Genomic DNA, 19,613 nt, shown 5'->3' with positions numbered 1-19,613 from the left:
GCTGCTGAAGAAGCCCGGACCTTGACGAAGTTCGGAAGAAGCTCGGAGTAAAGTTGATCGTGACAAGAGGAAGTCTGGGAAAGATTCCGAGAGTAGTCGATCACTGTAGAAAATTGACTGATAGTGAAGTCCAAAGAGCATTTGGAGCAGTCCGATAGACGACTGAAGGAGCTCATTATTGGAGAAGTCCGAAGGGTATGACAGGAGCTCGTCCGTTGGAGGAGTCTGGAGGACACCGTGGAAGATCGACTGCTAGAGGAGTCTGGATGGTACTGTGGAAGTTCGTCCGTTGGAGGAGTCCAGAGGACACCGTAGAAGGTCGACTGCTGGAAAAGTTCGGATGGTACTGTGGAAGCTCGGACGGTCGGAAAAATTTCGAAAGACACCGTGCAAGGTCGGAAGCTGGAAAAGTCCTGAGAGGATTAGCCTCTTACGAACTTCGGCTGAAATTATTTTATATCCAACATACACACGTAGATACAGATAAATGTATGAATTTTGATAGGGAGAGGAAGAGGGAAGGGGAGAGCGCAAGCGAGCTAAACGGGCTCCTCCACCTAGAAACTTAGTCCGGCAATCGATCCGCAAGATCGAAAGGGAGCCAAACCGGTTCAGATATGAACCGGGCCGGACTTGAGTACGTTTCCCGATGGCATCGCTCCTATATAAACCGAGGGACCTCAGTGGTGTCGGCCTTAGCTGGGTTTTCGAGCGGGAATAGGTCGGAGGTAATTTGAATCCCTAGTCAATTTGATCGAATTCTTTTCTCTCTCGAATCCCGCGACCATGAGTAGATCCGGCCAGCCTCCGGATCTTAAGAAGTGAGTTATTCTTTCCCTCTCCCTTCGATCTATTTGTCCATTTTTCCCTGGAATTGATTTGAATGTACTCATTCTTTTTTTTTTTGCCCCTTTCTTTTTTGTCTTTTCTGTTTGATTCTCGAACTGGATGACAGGTACATGGACAAGAAGCTTCAGAGTAAGTCATTTAGTGCTTTAATGCTTAATTTTTTTTTTTCCATTTTTCCATCTTCTAATTGTATGATTACTTCGATTTATCTTTCTTTTTATTGCGCTATGTCTCTTATAGGATTATGGGCCTCCAAACTGACACGGATTTATAAAGAAGAGAAAATGGCTGATGTAGGTTAAATCTCTATGATCAGTATGTTGTTGGAAGATTTTTTTTTTTTTAATGAGGGAGATATAGATTTTTTATTCTTATTTTTACTTTGGAATGATTGGATTCTTCGTATTTTAACGTACGTTTGATATATGGCTTTTGACCACCATGGGTTTGTGTAGAAAAATATAGGGGGAAAAAGAGAACTTGAATTGCCATATGAACTGAAAAGGGTTGATCTGCCCTAATTTCCTATGCAGGATGTGCTTGAGGGGAAGGCCTTGCGATAAACGGTAAATAGTCAACCCATTGTTAACCATTTTGAATGCTTTGGTATATGAACCAGCAACGATGGCTGGGACTATGGTCGAAAATCTTCAAAGGAAAAAGATGAAGATTGGTTTGTAAGCTGTGTTGGTACACGTTATCCAGTTAAGGATATATGACTTGTATGTAGTACCTTGGGCAGTTTTTAAGAGAAAAAGGCGAGGCGAGAACCTTGTCAGCTTGTCATTTGCATATATTAGCAACCATATGATCATGTTATCATGCTCATGATCCAATGGGTAACTTGCACTCAGTACAATGTGTGGTATCGTTTTTGATTTACTGTTTTTTAAATGTTGGCCCTAAATGAGGAATACCTCTTGAAAGCTATGGAGAAGTTTTAGCTATAGTTTGTCTCACAGGGCTTTTTTCTTTGTTCTTATTTAGTGTTAAAAGTTGGTGCTGCTTTCGGCATGAATCAAATTTTAATTTTTTAACAGATCTTGTTCAATATAAGAATTTTTTTCCCCCTTGGAATATGGTTGCGCCAGAATTGTTCTTTGGTAATTGATCCACAATGTGCTTATGGTTCTACAAGTGATATCCACTCAACACTACATTTAGTATTGTTTAATTTCTTTTTCTTTTTTTTCAAAGTTGAATATTGGAAATAGTGGCCCTAAATGAGGAATACCTCTTGAAAGCTATGTATTTGTTTCCAAATGACGCTTTTGTCATAGTTACTCTGATAGGGCATTTTTGTTTGCCTTCATTTAATGTTATAACTGGAATATTTACTTCTGAGTGAACTTTTTATTTTTATTTTTGTTATAGATTTTGTTCCATGCATAAACCTTTCCCTGTGGATTATGAGTGGAAGGTTTAGAGAATTGTCTAGTGATTGTTAATTTTGTTTAAGTGCCATTTTTTTCTTTCCCCGGCTGCCTCTTTTGATGCATGTGGTAGAAGAAAGCTAAGAATTAGTATATTTCTTGATCTCAAATATGAGCAGGATCTAGCAGTAGTGGAACAAGTGTCAGGACTATCTCAAGGTCAATGCAGGATGAGTGGGAGTTGGGACAGTGCTTGTTATTTATGCCTATGTTGCTTCACCTGCAAGATATTAAAGATCGACATCAGGATACCTTTTTTATGTGTGCTTGCTGTGTGTAAATGACTGGTCCAAGTGTGCATTGCATCCTTTTTCTGTTATTTTGTGCCCATTGAAACCCACAAAAAACTGACTCAAATGCTTGTTGGTTATGAGCCAGTGCAATTCCATTTATGCCTCTCTTCTTTGGTTTTGGTTCCTCCTGTATGTTAGTTGTGTCTACAATTTGGTGTTGAATAAGATTATAGGCCTTGGGAAATTGTAAGACACTAGAGCAGAAAAAATAGAATTGATTGATTATGTGGTGTCGTTTATCACTTTCTTATCAAACCTGTTGCTTAGTATACAATGTGTTAATAATAATACCTTGGTCCTCTAGAAAGATATTGTATTCTTTGCTTGGTTGTGGTGTAAGCAAGTCAAAGGAAATGAGAAAGGGACTGGATATCTGCCAGCCTAGGTAGCAACTTAGCATGTTCAAACCTCATTGTCAATTTGTCTTTTCCTTAACCTCAGATTTGTGGTACTCAAGTAGAGTGTAAGCAGATATATTATGTTTGATTTTCATGTAAACATGCAGTTATGGTGCTGCATGTTATCTGTCGTATTTCATCAGGTTTTGCAATGACTTTGATTTGCTCTTTATCGTAGAAACTTCCTACTCTTTGAACATTATTGTTTTCCATGTGCTTCGCGAGATTATTCTCTTGCTTCTTTTTGCTTATTTTGTTCCTCCTAAATTTTCATATAATGTAATTGTAGTTGTTCCTCTGTTCAAGTTATATAGTCAAATTTCTCAGGGAGACTGCCACTCAATTTGATTTTTTTTTTTTTTTTTTGCCTTTCTAATTTTGTTCTTCATCTACACTGCCCTTGTCTGGTATTTGCATGAAGAGTTTAGGTAAAATGTGATTCCTCTCTGGCTGTTCACATGACTATGCTTGAACTTATTAATATTCCAAAAAATTGACCTGAAGATTGACCGCGTCATTCGCACTGTTCCTTCAATCTCTGCTTTATTTACTAAAAGTTTGTGCTAATGTATGTGTGTTGAAATCATTTTTGCAGTCAAGCTGAACGCTAACCGGGTTGTAGTTGGTACTCTTCGTGGATTTGACCAATTTATGAATCTGGTGGTTGACAATACTGTAGAGGTTATCGGCAATGAGAAGAATGATATTGGAATGGTGGTAAGTTTCTTTGCAGATCTTTATTATTTTAATTGAATAGGAGGCCTTTTCTTAAAATAGTTATTATTGTCATATCTTTTCTGGATGCCTCCATGGGAAAGCATGCAACTTAACCTCGAAGGAGGCACATGGTAACAGATTCAAGGTTACCACAAGTCCCTTTTGAAGCTAAGTAGCTTTTGCTTGGAGGTGCTAACTCCTTTAAATTGCTAAAATGATTTGATGATATGAACAATATTAAATTTTCTACAGGTCATCAGGGGGAACAGTGTAGTCATGATTGAAGCTCTCGAGCCAGTTGGCAGAACTTGATAACTGTCCATTGCTCGTGGAATCATGTTTGGACCAAAAGGCTGTGAAATATATGGTTTTATGTAGACTGTTCTGGTCTCTCTCTCTTTTTTTTTTTTCCTTGATACTTTATGCAAAAATAACAAATTTTATTCACCATTATGGAAAGATGATTGGACTTGATTTCCATCACTTGATGCTTGTGAAGTGCATAATTGATGAGAGTTAGCAGTGTTAGAGGCTCTAACGGATAGTTCTGTAAATACGGGTGTCTTGGAAAGTCGTCTGTGTCTAGTAACTTTCGCTTTGTGCCGAGCACAGATCGCTTGTGCGATAAAAAATTTGCTTTGCTCTGGTTAGTGATTTAGAAGAATCTTTTACCTCAGGTAAGACATAATTGCAAAATGTACTTAAACGGGTATTTATAAATTTAGATCACACTAGCCTTGCGATGATCTTATATGGGGGTAGCAAAAGTTGATCCATCCCATCAATTTAATCTACATTCGATCCATTTAAAATAAATTTAAATTTAAATTAAATAAATTTAAATTATAAATAAATTAATTTATTTAATTTATTTAATAATCAAATCAGATTTAAATTTTAGATAGTTAATCTATTTAATCCATTTATATTTTGAGTTGTTTATGAATTGAGTTTTGAGTAACAGGCCTAGGTTCCTATCATGTGGGTCTACAAGATACAGTGCGCAACATACATTTTTTACCATCGATGGGCGGTGGGAGAGAGAGGAGGGAAGGCTGCAGGGTGGGGCGGCACGAGCATGGATGGGTGGGGTGGGGTGGGGGGTAGGGCTTGCGGTAGAGAAGAAGCAAGGAGGGAGGGGGAGGGGGGCAATGGGGGGTGGCAGTATAAGCATGGGAAAGATCGCTAGGGTTGGGGGGGGGGGGGGGGGGGGGAGGGGGGGGGAGGGGCAGTGCATGGGTTAAGGGTGGAGGAGCCGCAGGTGGTCAGAGAGGGGTGTGGGGGGTGACCGTAGACGGGGGGGCGACGGATGAGTTGTGGGCACCAAGAGGGTTTGGTCGCGGGTGAAGGACCAACAGGCATGCGGGGTTCGGGCCCGCACGCGATAAGGCACCATTTGGGGAGAGGGGGGGGTCGGGGTTTGCGGATCGAGGGAGAAAGACCGACGACGTTGGGGGCGGAGGGGCAGTGATCTCTTATTCTCATCCCTCCCTTTCCTTCTTCTTCGCACTACTGGAGCCTGGAGGCGATGAGCATGACTAGGCTGGTTAGTAAAGAGGCGGCACTGGAGGTGAAGCCAGAGGTGATCGACCGTCGACAATACGGTGGTCGGGCGGAGATGGAGGCGGTCGACAGCGCGGCGTCGGTGGTTGAGCGGAGCAGGAGGAGGGCGATCGGGCAGAGATCCGACAGGGCAGAGGCAGAGCCCTTCAGATTTTTAATTTTTAATTTTTTTTTTAAACAAGTTGCCGGGTTGGTCTGATTGATTTTTTTTTAATAAATTATTATAAATGGGTTGTAAACAGGTCGAGTCGGGTGACCTGTTTACTGAGTAGGTCGGATTTGGATTTTGAAATTTGACCGGGTTCAAATTCAAAATTTTTTTGAGTCAATCCGTGTCTGATCCGACTCTTTTATATCCGATCCGACCCGACTGCTATTCCTAATCTTATGATTTTTAGATACTTGTTATTCTGTGATTATTATTATTTTTTTGACTCTACTGTAGAGAAAGTACGGATCCAAGGAATCCACTGACAAACACTAAAATAGCAGGATGTTCGTTAACATATATCAAAGGGCAAGGAGTTTGAAAAATCATAGCGCAAAAAAAAAAAAAAAAAAAAAAAAGGCTAAAAGAAGTATTATGTATGCCAGTTGGATCAATTATAGGAGACTTTGGATGTGTGTGTGTATATATATATATATAGAGTCAAGGATCTAAATAATTTTTTGGGTAAGGTTGTAGGTTATTGCGAATGATATTAGGTTATTGTGAATAATATTAATAAACGTGGCATATAGCTTGTATGGATTAGAGAGCACTATGGAATACATTTTTTTAAAGATTTGATCATGCACCAATTATGGTGTGTATGATTGGATTTGATTAGATTTAAGATTCTTTTCTATGCTAAAGCTTAAATGAGGGGGGTATGTAAGAGTTTGTGTGCATGTATTTAGTTTTATGTCAGTTGTGTGTTTGGGAGGTCTTGGATATTTATTCTAGATCAAGGAGTCCCAGTTGACTAGTTTTTTTAAAAGTTTATTGAATAATTGCATAAGCATCCTACTGTAAAACTGGATTGGATAAGGGCCCTGTTCAATCGTCTTCTGATCCAGCCAGCCAATGCAGTCTAAGTTTAATAGCTATAGCTAAAAGCAAACAACTAATTACAATTATAATGTTGCTAATGCTTGAATAAATTATTACTATTGCTAAAATTGAAATCTAGTTACGATCATGACTATTGCTAGAAGATCGACACATTGTTATTAAAAATAAACAATTAGCTGTAATTAGCTTTCTAGCATTGGTCATACAATTTTTTCTAATCCATCTCTTTGGTACCATGACTATATATGTGATGGTTCGTTTCTAAAGGATTTAGTGATAGTTTTTAGAGATTTTAATAATGATATTTTGCAACACTAAATATACTTTTTATTATAGTGGAAGTTGGGTCGGGTCGGGTTTGGGTTCGATTAAGATTGGGTTTAGGTTGAGATAAAGGTTAATTCTATCACAACTTTACTTGGGATTAGATTGGGATTTTGGAGCCATCGCCCAACCCTAATTTATAAGCCCTTAATGCAAGTCTACCGGATGAGCAGGTTGGATTGGGAGGTTGAGGTTAAGCCAAGCCAAGTTGCACCTGTACTACGTTCTCTTCAAAGTTACAAATCGAGGATAAAATCTGATTGAAAAGGAGTCCTTTAGAATTTTTTTATTCCCGAAGTCAAGATGGAATTTTCATCCCTTCTTTTTTATGTAAAAAGTATTCTGGTTGCCAACTTTTGTAGAATGTTGTGAAAACGTCTAAAAGAATTACATGATGCGGTGACTAAAAAAATTCTCTACCATAATATTGTACTTCTGTAGAAAATTAAGGTCCAGGTTTTTTTTTTTGGGAAGTATTTGGATCTGTGTTCAATGAATCTTAAGGCTTGGACAAATTGGAGCTCTGTTACCACTCAAGCCAGCTAAACTCCAACTAAACCACAAAATTATTGTCGGTCTAGCGTTGGTTAAGCAGTTACCATCCTTATCTGTCGTGCCTTGACAAATTTGGACTCGCTTGGCCTAGTCTCTTTGGAAGATCAGATGAACTCGTGCAAATCTTGATGCACCAGTGAATGGTATATGATTGGCCGAAGACCAAAAAACCCATTAAATGGAGGTCCCCCTTGCATGCTGGACCTAAATATCATGAGATCTGGTCCATGAATAAATGAAGAAGACAAAATGGTGTCAACAACCACCAATCAACCAAACCAAATAATTCAACAATAAGGACCAACTGAAGCACTTTAGTCAAGCCCACCCCTAACACCTCCTCTATTTCCCACTCTCTCTTCTAGTCTCCAGAGCCACCAACTCAATCATATCTCCACTCATACAGCTTGGTAGAAGGATTTCATCACCAATCCCAACCTATCCACCTCTATGCTCTCCCTTGCACACTAATTAAAAATTGAAAGGATGAGGTCATCACCTCTCTCACTTTCTCTCTCTACATGCAAAGGAGAGAGGAATTCTGGAAGTTCTAGGTAGGTTCAAAGCTTGTAGTATGTGTGAAAACCTCACATGCTTTTCCATGCATTACTTCTCTCTTTACATGCATTTTCTCCTCCTCAACTCCTAAAGTCAAGTCCCCAAAAGACCTATGCAGAAGCTTTGGCAAACAGCTCATCATTTTCTCATCATTGCTCTGTTTTCCTTTCTGAGCTAAATCAAGATATAAGAGTGCCTATCAATGGAAAGCCACATCTATATATTGCTTGAGCTATTCTTATTTCAGGGTACCAGGTTGTTGTGGAGCATAGCAGTGGTTGTGTTCCAAGGGAATTATCCTCATCCAGTCTTTGTCAAATAGGAAAATCCACTGTTCTCTTCTTCTGCTATTGCTGCTGCTACGATTACTACTGTGTTCAAGAGTACCGAAAACTGTGGAAGGATGGAAGTTTCAGTCCACTCCCTGAATGCTTCTCCACAGTTCCGAAGGACCCTTGAAACCTGTCCTTCTTCTACCTTGAGTTCACCAAGGTTTTATCAGGAGAACATCCCAGCTATAGAAATCCATGTCCACTCCGACAGTGACCCAAATTATGCTTGCTTCTCTTCTGCACATAACTTTTGCTCTCCAATCCAAAGCTCACCATTAATGGACATCAGATTCCTCTTTAGGAACAGCCCACAGAATCCTCAAAACACTCCTCATCACCAGCTATCTTCTTTTGCATCTCCAGCCCAAAGTTCACCACTAATGGACATCAGGTTCCTCTTTAAGAACAGCCCGCAGAATCCTCAAAACACTCCTCATCACCAGCTCTCTTCTTTTGCATCTCCAACCCAAAGTTCACCACTAATGGACATCAGGTTTCTCTTTAAGAACAGCCCACAGAATCCTCAAAACACTCCTCATCACCAGCTATCTTCTTTTGCATCTCCTCAAATGGATGTTACTACTGCAGTTCCAAGTGATCCTACAATGGAGACTGGCCGAACTAGGCTGTTGCCTATCCCTCCAATTGAGATGGAATTCATCGATCAAAATGAGGATGGACAGCTGGGATGGAAGGAGGTAGAAAAGCAGTTTGACCAGTCAGATTATTCGCCATGCATCGGTATGTCTCATGTGAGTGAGGAAAAGATTATGCATTGGATTAACGCACATACGATAATAAGCCCTAAAATATATTATGTGTTAGGATTGCTCAGATTTTTGCTAACAATCATGTTGCATTAGCTTACCATGCTACTAGCTCAAAGGATTTTAATATCTTATAAATCTATACATGTTTATCAGCAAATGTGATGGTTCATAATTTTCTATGCTTGAATGTATTTTATTGCTTATGAAGATTGGACTTCAATTATCCTGGAACAGATTTTTCATTTAAGTGATGATTAAAATTCTGATATTGTTTGAGTACATTCTAATTAGTTTCCTTGTTTTTTAACTTTTTCTCCACAGACATACATGGAGTTGTAGAAAGGTCTTCACCGAAAACTGCTGAAAATGACCTGCACACAAGTCCTGAGCTCCACCAAGCCTCTGATTCTGGTTTCAGGCCTCCTAAGATCAGAATCGCCTTGGAAGCGTAAAGTTTCATGAGCTCCAATTTTAACAACTTGTTAAAAACTTTTACTAAATTGGAGACTGCTTGACATATTCTCATAACTCTCAAAACTATATGCTAATAACCAAACAAGATTCACGACTAATCTCAGAACACAATTTCTCAGGAGTGGGAGAAATTTCCACGGCAGGATCACAGAGGAGGAGATTAAGCAGGTTCATAATTCTACATTTCTTCCAAGATCTTTGTGAAAATATACTGCTGAATCTATACAAAGCTGTGTGGTAAATTGTGGCCCAGTGGCAGTTTGGTAATTTTGTTCAATTCCAGGCTATATTGTATGCCGCATCCTTGAATAGGCTCTCTTTATCCCAAGACGAAGCCTGCGAGTGCGCGCGCCTGATAAAAGAAGAGCTTGACGCAGACCAAGGAGCCGTTGAGGTGCTCCCCTTAAACCCTCATACTTCTATTGAATAACCAAAATGCCCCTACCCATGCCTTCCTGCGTCCACACATAATTCTGACTCTAATATCTTAAATATAGCTACAGAGCACAGGAGACAATTTATCCAAAACATCCCCGATGCCGGGGACGCCGGCAAGCTATCTGAGCCATCCGAAGCAATCACTAATCACCGTCCTTTTCCGGGCCCATTGGAGACAAGTATGGGTGGTCTTGCTCTGGCTAGCTGCTTGCCTTGCTCTCTTTGTGTGGAAATTCCTCCAGTACCGCCATCGCTCAGCCTTCGAGGTTATGGGATACTGCTTGTGTACTGCGAAGGGTGCTGCTGAGACATTGAAGCTTAATATGGCACTCGTCCTCCTCCCAATATCTCGTAACACCATGACATGGCTCCGTAAGCGCCGCTGGATCAATTCGACCATCCCCTTCAATGATACTATCAATTTCCACAAGGTATATCTTGGCACACCTAGTAATCTTTCCTCTTTTTCTTTTTTTTTTTTCACAAAAAATGTACACTTTATAACTCTACAAGCCGACGATTTATGTATCATTTGATAATGGTAAAACTATAAAACCTTGTTTTCTGAATCCCCTTTCTGAATTGGCAACACTGAATGACCTTGTTTTATAATACCCCCTCTCAAGTCCTATTTGATCAACCTATTCACTCTATTTTGTAAAATATAGAACACCCTTTAGAAACCTTTTTTTAGTAGGTAATCCCCATTTTTCTCAAAAAAAAAAAAAAAAAGTTTAGTATTCAGTTGATAACACTAAAGTTAATTTTGACAATACTCGTACAAGGATCAAAATATCATGGGAAAATAAGAAATAAAGGTTCTAAAAACATCAGTTGAAATACTAGTACAAGGATGCAGCAGCAAATTCCAAAGGATCAAAAATATAAATATCATGAAAGTTAAATCCCTTTTATTCAAGAAAGTCAGCAAAGATAAATACTGATTCTATTGATTTCATGCTGGGACTTCTGACAGTAATTTCCTTTCTTTAGTGTAGCTGATCGCAGGTGGGATTGTGATTGGAGTGATCCTCCATGCTGGCACGCACCTTGCATGCGACTTCCCAAGGATTGTCAATGCTAAAAGATCGGTATTCCAGCGAACAATCGCAAAAGGCTTCCATTACCGGCAGCCATCATACTTGGAGATACTGGGGACTACTGAGGGTGCTACAGGGATAGCAATGGTGGTCCTGATGATTATAGCATTCCTTCTTGCCACAAGGCCATCGAGAAGGCAGCATGCATCGTTGCCATGGCCAATTAGACGGTTTGCAGGCTTCAATGCCTTCTGGTACTCACATCACCTGCTTGTCCTGGTCTATGTGCTGCTCATCATTCATTCCATGTTCCTCTTCCTCACCAAGGATGTAACTGAGAAAACGGTATGCCATCATACTTCTTCCTAAAGGTAGCATTCATAATTTACAGCTATAGCTTAGAATAGATTAGTGGCAGTAGTTGGTCTCAGAATGAAAGATTATTGGCAGTAAGTTCCATGTAAAACCTCAGTAACATTGCATACAAATTTTAATCTCTCCAATACGTAATTTCTCTATAAAAATTTCTACAAGCTTTCTGTTGACTCTTTTCATTTTTGTCCTCTGAATTTTCCATACTTCTATTGAATTGGAAATTTTTTTGCCAAACCAAAATAACTTGTAACTATGATTACATTAACCAATAGAAGTATTTGTTCTAATCATCTGCAGAGCTTGTTCCCCAAGTGTTTTTTATCATATATCACACCTCATAATGCCAAATATTCTTCTAATTTGTTTAGTTCTCACTCCAAATCAGCCAACTCAAGGATACATGCATGATACCTTTCATAGAATTGCCGTTCTTAAGTTCGTCTCACTATAAGATCTATTTATTTATTTATTTATTCTTGTGGCAAACTGAACTCTTCTTCACATGTAGTTTCTTCCTCATTTTCTTCTTTTATGCACAGACTTGGATGTACCTCGTGATACCGGTCCTGATATATGCTGGGGAGAGGGTATTCCGGATAATCCGCTCAGGAATTTATGATGTCCAAATTCTCAAGGTATGTAATTTATTCAGTAAAAGATAATAAGCCCCTTAACAGCTGCATAATCATAGTACAATGTGTTTTTATACTTGATTTTTGTTTTTTGTTTGGCAACAGGCCACAATTTATTCTGGTGAAGTTCTGTCGCTGAAACTGCAAAAGCCTACAGGTTTCCAATATTGCAGCGGGATGTACATATTTGTTCAATGCCCTCAGATTTCTACATTTGAATGGTAGAACAAATATACTATTGTTGCCTAGATTATTCTAAGGAATGTGGAAAAATTAGTATTTTTATGCATTTCTGCTCTTTTAAATGGGAATACTGGAATAATTGCTTCCTTTTCTTCCCTTAAGATTTTGTTTGCTCAAAAACCAATGTTTCTTGCATGCATTACAGGCATCCATTCTCACTTACATCTGCGCCGGATGATGACCATTTAAGCTTGCATATTAGATCACTTGGAGATTGGAGTTATCAAATTTACAGCCTTTTTCAAGAGGTATAAATAATTTTCCTTTTTATCAAAGTACAAACCAGGTATAGTAAAATGGAAATGTTAGCAGAGAAGTTGTTGTAAAGTCTAACTTACAACCACCAAACAATTCTCGATACAAAAAGAATCTCAAATAGAGAAAATAAATTTTACACTGTCTTTTGATCTCCCAACTCATGGTATTTGATTCTTATCAGGCGTTGGAAAATATTCTTCTTATAGATTTAAAACAGATTTTGCTGTGTGTTTTCAGGCATTAGCCTCTGGCAAGGCCAATTTCCCAAAAATATGCATTGATGGCCCTTATGGTGCAGCCTCTCAGGATCACTGCAAGTATGACAACATCCTGCTCATCGGACTGGGCATTGGGGCAACACCATTCATCAGCATCCTCAAGGACATTGCTAATGGTCAACAAGGGCCACAACTAGATACTGTAGGGCCTCCATTTTTTCCCTTCAATTGTGATACTGGGGAGCCTGTGTTTTTTATCTTAATCAACATTATTCTGGTCTTTTAAATAGGTAAAAGATATCATGGCTCATGATGTTAAGGGCCCTACAAAAGCTTATTTCTATTGGGTAACACGAGAGCAGGGCTCATTTGAGTGGTTTAGGGACATCATGAAGGAGGTTTCAATTTTAAACAGGAAGAAAGTAAGCTGGCAGATCACTCAGTTGCCATATTTCTTTTACTCTATAGTTGTTCACCATTTATTCTAAGATCCTCTTACCGAATGAATTAATATTCTTATTGTACTTATGAATTTTTTTTCCTTGGACTTGTAGGGAGTAATAGAAATGCACAACTATTTGACCAGCATTTTTCATGAAGGGGACAAGAGATCGGCACTGATAAGTGCAATCCAAGCCCTTCATTTCATGAAGAGTGGCGTAGATATTATCTCAAAGACTCCAGTGAGTTCTCATTGTGCCTCTCTGATGTATCACTAAGCCAATGCAAAAAGAAATATATAAGATGTGATGTGCTCTTAAGGAAGCTCACCACTTTATCACCATCCTAGAAAGTTTGAAATAGCACAAATGTTCGAGGGCCGGAAACCTAGATCACAAGCTCAGCTTTGGTATCAGTACATATTAGTTGTTGTTAATGAACTAACGAAAGATACCATGTGCAAAGAGTTTTAGAATTTGTTCAAAATTATAGCTTTGGCTCATTATGTCTTTTGATCTTTCAGGTTTGGACGCAATTTGCTAGGCCAAACTGGTTCAAAGTCTTCTCTGGTTTGGCTACCAGACATGGAGGGGAGAGGATTGGTAAGAAACCATAAATGATAGTTCAAGTTATTTAACCATAATTAGGAAGCAAAGTTGGGAATTATAGCTGTTGGTCAGTTTACATGGTTATTTTACTGGAAGAATTTCTTAATGGTCTTGGTGACCATCTTAGAATCTAGACTTGAGAAGTAGCTTAAAATACTAGAAGGGAAAGTCAGTCCTAATCCAGCAGCTTAAGACAATAGAGTTGGTAGCCAGTCCTAAACCAACAAACTATGAAGTTGATGCAGCGGTTTATTGGTCTTGGAGGTAGGATTGGTTTTGCTCACTTGCTTATGGTTTGGTGAATTTTGTTGCAGGGGTTTTCTATTGTGGACCAGAAAATTTGGGAAGAGATTTGGAGAGATTGTGTCACAAGATGACTGCCCAAACCTCGACTAGATTTGTATTCCACAAGGAACACTACTAAATGTACAACTATGAGGATTATGCCCTAGAATTTTTTTCTCTGTTATTGGTGAGGGACCTATCTTAGGTAGATGTTGGACTGGTTCAAGGACTCATCTTACAATCACAGAGGAACCTTCCTAACCCAATGTTACACTACATAGATCTTGTGATCCAAGAAGCAATTGTAATAAGTACAGTTTTATTCAATAATAATGGTAATAATTAATCAGAATATTGTTTATCATTTTTGTTGTCATTGTGGTTGTGGTGGTGATTACCCCCACTATTGTTGTTATAGGAGCAGTAGTAGCAACTTCACTACATTAAATAAAAAAAAAAAAAAAAAAGATCTTTAAGCATTGTAAGATACATAATGAAAATAATTGTAACTAAAAATCTGCCACAGGTTAGCTGCTATCATCAGCTGGCCCTTGTGGCTGCAGAGGAAGTAAGGGGGTGTTTGGTTGGGGGGAATGGAGGTCTGGAATCAGAATCGGAATGGGTGACTCCCATTCCAACCATTTGGTTGGGAGGAGTCCCATTCTAATTTCGATTTCAGGATGAAATGAGAATGGCTCAATGTATATAGAACTCAATCCCTATTCTCCTCTATGGATTCAAATTTTCATTTCAATTCCGATTTCGATTCTAATTCTGGTCATGAACCAAACGCTTCAGAGGATTTGGCCATTACGATTCTGATTCCAAGCCATTCTGATTCCTATTCCCATTTTGATTTTAGTTACGAACCAAACACCCCCTAAGAGGGTGTTTGGTTCGTAACTGAAATCAGAATGAAAATGAAAATCGGAATGGCTTGGAATCAGAATCGAAATAGGCAAATCCTTCGAAGCATTTGGTTCATGATCGGAATCGAAATTGGAATGAAAAATTGAATCCATAGAAGAGAGTAGAGATTGAATTCTATATAGATTGAGCCATTCGCATTCCGTCCCAGAATCGAAATCAGAATGGAACTCTTCCCAATCAAACGGTTGGAATGGGAGTCACTCATTCCGATTCCGATTTCAGACCTCCACTTCCTCCAATCAAATATCTCCTAAAAGCTTTTCAATAATCAATCAGATAACGAAGAAATGATGGAGCTTGTATTAATTTCCTACCTAAAAATTGGACTTTCCTCAATATCCTACTACTGTTTCTCTAAAGATCAAGCCATTGTTTAACTTGTTTGGCTTCGAATAATGTAGGCGCTCAGATTTCCTTGCTTTGTTTCTTTTTGTTGTTATTGTGTTATATAATTTATTTGACTTTGTACCTTTATTTTAGCAACTTATGTTGGGTGGACGTCTGGCCAGGACACCACCTCCCAAGATCCTTTCAGTACCACGCGATGCAGCAGGAAGAAAGAAGAAACAAAATAGAAGAAAAAACAATCAAAATACGTGGATCAGCCACAAAAGGGCTCGCCTCCACGGGACATGCAAACTTCACTATGAAAAGAAAATTTTACAAGAGGAGACCTCACCCTCAACCCTTGTACACTCAATTCTCTCTCACCTGAAGTTTCCCTCACAAAAGCTCTCTCTCTCTTGAAGACCCCCCCTGAACCCCTGAAGAGCCTGGCGACCGCTGTCCAGGAGCCTCCTGCTCCTTCTCTCACAGCACCTTAGCCCCTCTCTCTCCTCTGGTTCGTACGGCTGTACGATGAGAAACCGAATCCACAACCCTCTGTTTCGTCACAGGCCTTTTTAAGGCTTAAACATAGCTTAAACCTTGATTAGAGAGGGATTAGGAGTTCTAAACAAAGCCAAAAAATCCCTTGGACCGTCGGATCAAGACCGAGAGCCCTCTGGGCCGTTGGATCGCACTCCGGTCCACGGAATAGTGCCGTGGACCGTGAGAAACGCGTGGGAAATGCCCACGCGGTCCACAGACCGCTCCGTGGACCACCCGGTCCACGGTGGACCGGGGCAAGGGGCCAGCAGGCCTGGGTCGCGCGTCCCGCGCGGGCCTGGGTCGCGCGTCCCGCGCGGGCCTGGGACGCGCGTCCCGCGCGCCGCCGCCTGCGGCCGCGCAGCTGCCGCCCGCCGCCGGTCGCCGGCGGTCCTCCGCCGCCTCGATTCTCGTGCCGACTTCAAAAGCTCGTATCTCCTCCATCCGAGCTCCGATTCAGGTGATCTTGATCTCGTTGGACTCCATTTTTCGCCGCGAACCTCGCTGTGGGCTCAATGTGGGCTGAATCTCGAGGCGTCAAATTCTAACAACTTACTTCTTTAATATTCTCAATAAGAAGAAGAAGAAGAGAGAGAGAGAGAAATGTTCCAATGCACAGGGCTTCTGCTGCTGCAGGATCTAAAAAGGTCAAATACTTCACAGCCCATCCCTTGTGGAGAGACTGTTTTCATATTTTGTATCCACAACACCTAGGTAAAAATGGAGTAGTCCTCTACTTAATCTTTTCTTAAAAAATAATTATACTCTAGGTTGCAATGTCTTTCCTTTTTCCTAATAAATATGATGAATAATCCTAATAAATTGATTGGGTTCCCACAAGCATGCATGCATACAAATACATATATGTATGAAATCATGCCTCACATATGCACGCACATCAAATCTAATGTCTTTTCTTAGATGACTAGCTGAACTTTAATTTTGTAACAAAGAGCAAGAGACTATCATAAATCTAAGAATCTCTAACTTAGCCGAAAAAAGGGAAGGACAAATAAGTTTCTTCTTTTCTTGCTCTATTTTTATGTGCTTTATATATATAGAAAAAGCATGCTTACATAAAATTTGAGGTGTAAGGTAGGGGTGATGAACTAGCAATTTTTTATCGGACCAGCTAATCCATCTAAAGCAACTAAAATAGATGAGGTTGAGTTAAAACTTGTCATGATTGGGTGGATTTGCTTAGTGGAGACCAACTCGATTATAAATAGATGGGGTATGGATTTGACCTTTTAACCCAATGATTGGATGGGTATCAGTTAGTGGATTATAGCTTAATCAAGGTTTGTTCAAATAATTAAGAAAGACATGCAATTAATAATTAAAATTGAATAAAATTTCTTCCCTTGACTTTTTTCACTTTATTTAAAAGCTTGACCCTAGACTTCCCATTTTCGAGCCTGTCTTGTTTTTACTAAGATACATACTTGACAAGTGAAGGGTAGTTGGATAAGTGGGTTCAATATGAATCTATATAAAATAAATGGGTTAGATTTGAGCTTATTTTTTCCACTTGATTATATATGAATTTAGGTATACAAGGCTTAGTACAGTAGCAAATTTGTATTGTAAGTTACAACAACTAACAATAACAGATAACCAAATATTTATGTAACTTCTACGAATGGCACCTCTAATTTTCAAATGCATGAACGTTATAGATTCATAAAGTTGGTTGAACCTATATAAGATATGCCACCAACTATTGGTTGTGTCCATGAACCATGTAACTCAGTTTGAGTATGATTATATTTTTCTTTAAGCAAAGAAAAGTTATGCCCAATGAATGACCTATGTTTCATCCAGATCACAATTAAATGAGCTATCTACATTCCAATAGCCATAAATGCATGCCATTTTTTTTAGTTTGAAATTTAAAATTTTGGAGCATATTTTACAAATTCACTTTGTTTCCCTTAAGATGTGTCGTATGATGATGAAGTTAGAAAATGGGAGGTTTTCTTCTATATATCTTGATATATGAGTTTAGATAAATCAACTTTGCAAGCTGGAATAGCTCAGTTGGTTAGAGCGTATGGCTGTTAACCATAAGGTCGGAGGTTCGAGCCCTCCTTCTAGCGTTCACTTTTTACAATAAAAACGACAAAAGCTTTATTATTTTTTCTTTTTTGATTTTTTTTCGCTTTAAGGAAAAACAGGGCTTGTGGATGTCGTCTTCTTCTTCTCCTTCTTTTTTTTTTTTTTCCTGCTGCGGGATTGGTTCGAGCCCTCCTTCTAGCGTTCACTTTTTACAATAAAAACGACGAAAGCTTTATTTTTTTTTCTTTTTTTTTGATTTTTTTTCGCTTTAAGGAAAAACCGGGCTTGTGGATGTCGTCGTCGTCGTCTTCTTCTTTTTTTTTTTTTTTTTTTTTTTTTTTCCTGCTGCGGGATTGGACCTCATTAATGTGGGCCATGCTTGATATTCCAGGATTCCAGTGGAAATATCTAAACAAGTTCTTAAATGATGTTTTTGTCTCCTCTATAACAGTGCTCATGGATGAAAAACTCAAGCTGCCCTAGCAGTACCATACTAGATTGAAGAGAGAACCAAGTCTTAGGGTATATTAGGGCTAGAAATAGATTAGTCCAAACTAGGATGTGCTTAATCCCAACCTGACTTAGTTTGATATTTGGGTCTTGATGTTAGACCCAGATATCACCTAAAAGAAAATCAGGTTGTCCACAGGAAATTTTAGCCCCACTGAATCATTCAAATATAAGAATCGGATCCAATATTTTGTGCATCAGGCATATTTAGGAATGGACATATCGGGGCCGATTGGATTAGATGGATTTGATCAAAGTTTAACAAATCCAGACCCAATTTGGAATGTTGAATGGGTCCAATCTTGAGATCCGATTCAACCCCATGAGACCCAATAAATAAGTTGTATCGGATCACAGGAAAATCCAACCTACTTCTAATCTTAAAATATATTTTATTTTGAATTAAGATGGATAGAAATAATTGTATCAATGAACTAGCATCTTAGTATATCAATTTTTTATTTTTATTTTTTTTATTTTTTATTTTTATTAATTATCATTTTGATGCATCTAAATCCATCTCATCTTGTTCCAGAATCATACCAACCTAGTGCCGCTCTCGTGGCAAAATTTAAACCCTTGACTCATATGATATCAACATTATGATAAAATATAAATTCAATAACGTAACAAAAAAAAATGGTGAAAACAATCTTGATTTATGATCTTGATGCTATATAAAAATTTGAACTTTGCCATGGTTTCAAGCAAAAATTATCGTACCTATAAAATAAAAATATATCAGATCATCAGTTTTTAATAAAAGGTTAAATAGGATGCCCTCCATCTCGATACTTTGGGCGGTGGATAACCTGTCCCATCGTGGTCCATTCTGGACTTACTGTCTGCCGACGCTGGGGGGACAGTAGGACGCTCCATTATTCCACCGGCGTTCAAAATCCTGGTGGAATTAAGGTACACATAATTAAGAAACTTGGATTTACTTAACACTAGCTGACAATGGTTCATGTTCCAAGACCTACCGGATGGGGATGTGAAGCATGGTTAAAAACAATCTAAAAGAGACAAACATGAAATGAACATTGAAATTCTTCGCTACATTTTTTTCTCTAGCATGCCATAGCAAATCATGGGTGGGAGCAATCTGTAGCAAGGACAAGCGATTGCACAGAATGAAGAATAGTATATGCCAAAGAGGATAGAGTAACATGAAATCAATTGATGGTTGTGTGCAAGCCCCGTGAAGAAATGTTATTCCATCCGAACCAAGAGTAAATGCCAGAGTAAATCTTAACAAGTGAGTGAACATTTATGAAAGCGACGGATGGAGCACAAACAATACGACGATCCATTCAGAGATATATTTTATCTCGTATCAATTAAATGAATAAATTTTATATATTTATATGAGATCTATTGTTGCTAAACT

The 19,613-nt window shown here is 38.9% G+C and overlaps 2 protein-coding genes and 1 non-coding gene across 6 annotated transcripts; all 3 read left to right on the top strand.

The window, feature by feature from the left end:
• Positions 1–697: 697 nt before the first annotated feature.
• LOC105058084 (probable small nuclear ribonucleoprotein G) lies at positions 698–4,149 on the top strand. Its single transcript, XM_010940873.4, has 4 exons — positions 698–821; positions 956–978; positions 3,569–3,690; positions 3,943–4,149. Exons 1-4 carry the CDS (start codon positions 787–789, stop codon positions 4,000–4,002), a joined length of 240 nt encoding a protein of 79 aa, XP_010939175.1. The 5' UTR covers positions 698–786; the 3' UTR covers positions 4,003–4,149.
• A 3,436-nt stretch (positions 4,150–7,585) lies between these two features.
• LOC105058082 (respiratory burst oxidase homolog protein F) lies at positions 7,586–14,209 on the top strand. Of its 4 annotated transcripts, XM_010940871.4 has the most exons (15): positions 7,586–7,740; positions 8,665–8,817; positions 9,168–9,294; positions 9,440–9,488; positions 9,604–9,714; positions 9,818–10,189; positions 10,757–11,143; positions 11,713–11,808; positions 11,911–12,026; positions 12,194–12,296; positions 12,544–12,726; positions 12,815–12,946; positions 13,079–13,207; positions 13,489–13,567; positions 13,888–14,209. In XM_010940871.4, the coding sequence occupies exons 2-15, from the start codon at positions 8,682–8,684 to the stop codon at positions 13,995–13,997; spliced, it is 2,130 nt and encodes a 709-aa protein (XP_010939173.1). In that variant the 5' UTR covers positions 7,586–7,740; positions 8,665–8,681; the 3' UTR covers positions 13,998–14,209. The 4 variants fall into 4 exon arrangements, with proteins under 4 accessions (XP_010939173.1, XP_073105743.1, XP_010939170.1 ...); XM_073249642.1 differs by lacking the exon at positions 7,586–7,740 and having other exon boundaries at positions 7,783–8,817; positions 9,824–10,189; XM_010940868.4 differs by lacking the exon at positions 7,586–7,740 and having other exon boundaries at positions 7,783–8,817.
• A 3,471-nt stretch (positions 14,210–17,680) lies between these two features.
• On the top strand, positions 17,681–17,754 carry TRNAN-GUU (transfer RNA asparagine (anticodon GUU)). The gene has a single exon. It is a non-coding gene; the product is annotated as a tRNA-Asn (tRNA).
• Positions 17,755–19,613: the final 1,859 nt, after the last annotated feature.

The sequence above is a fragment of the Elaeis guineensis genome, chromosome 15 (assembly GCF_000442705.2).
Source record: "Elaeis guineensis isolate ETL-2024a chromosome 15, EG11, whole genome shotgun sequence".
NCBI classification, from domain to species: Eukaryota; Viridiplantae; Streptophyta; class Magnoliopsida; order Arecales; family Arecaceae; genus Elaeis; species Elaeis guineensis.
The sequence above is the reverse complement of the archived record's forward strand: the minus strand, read 5'-3'. Positions and strand labels throughout refer to the sequence as shown.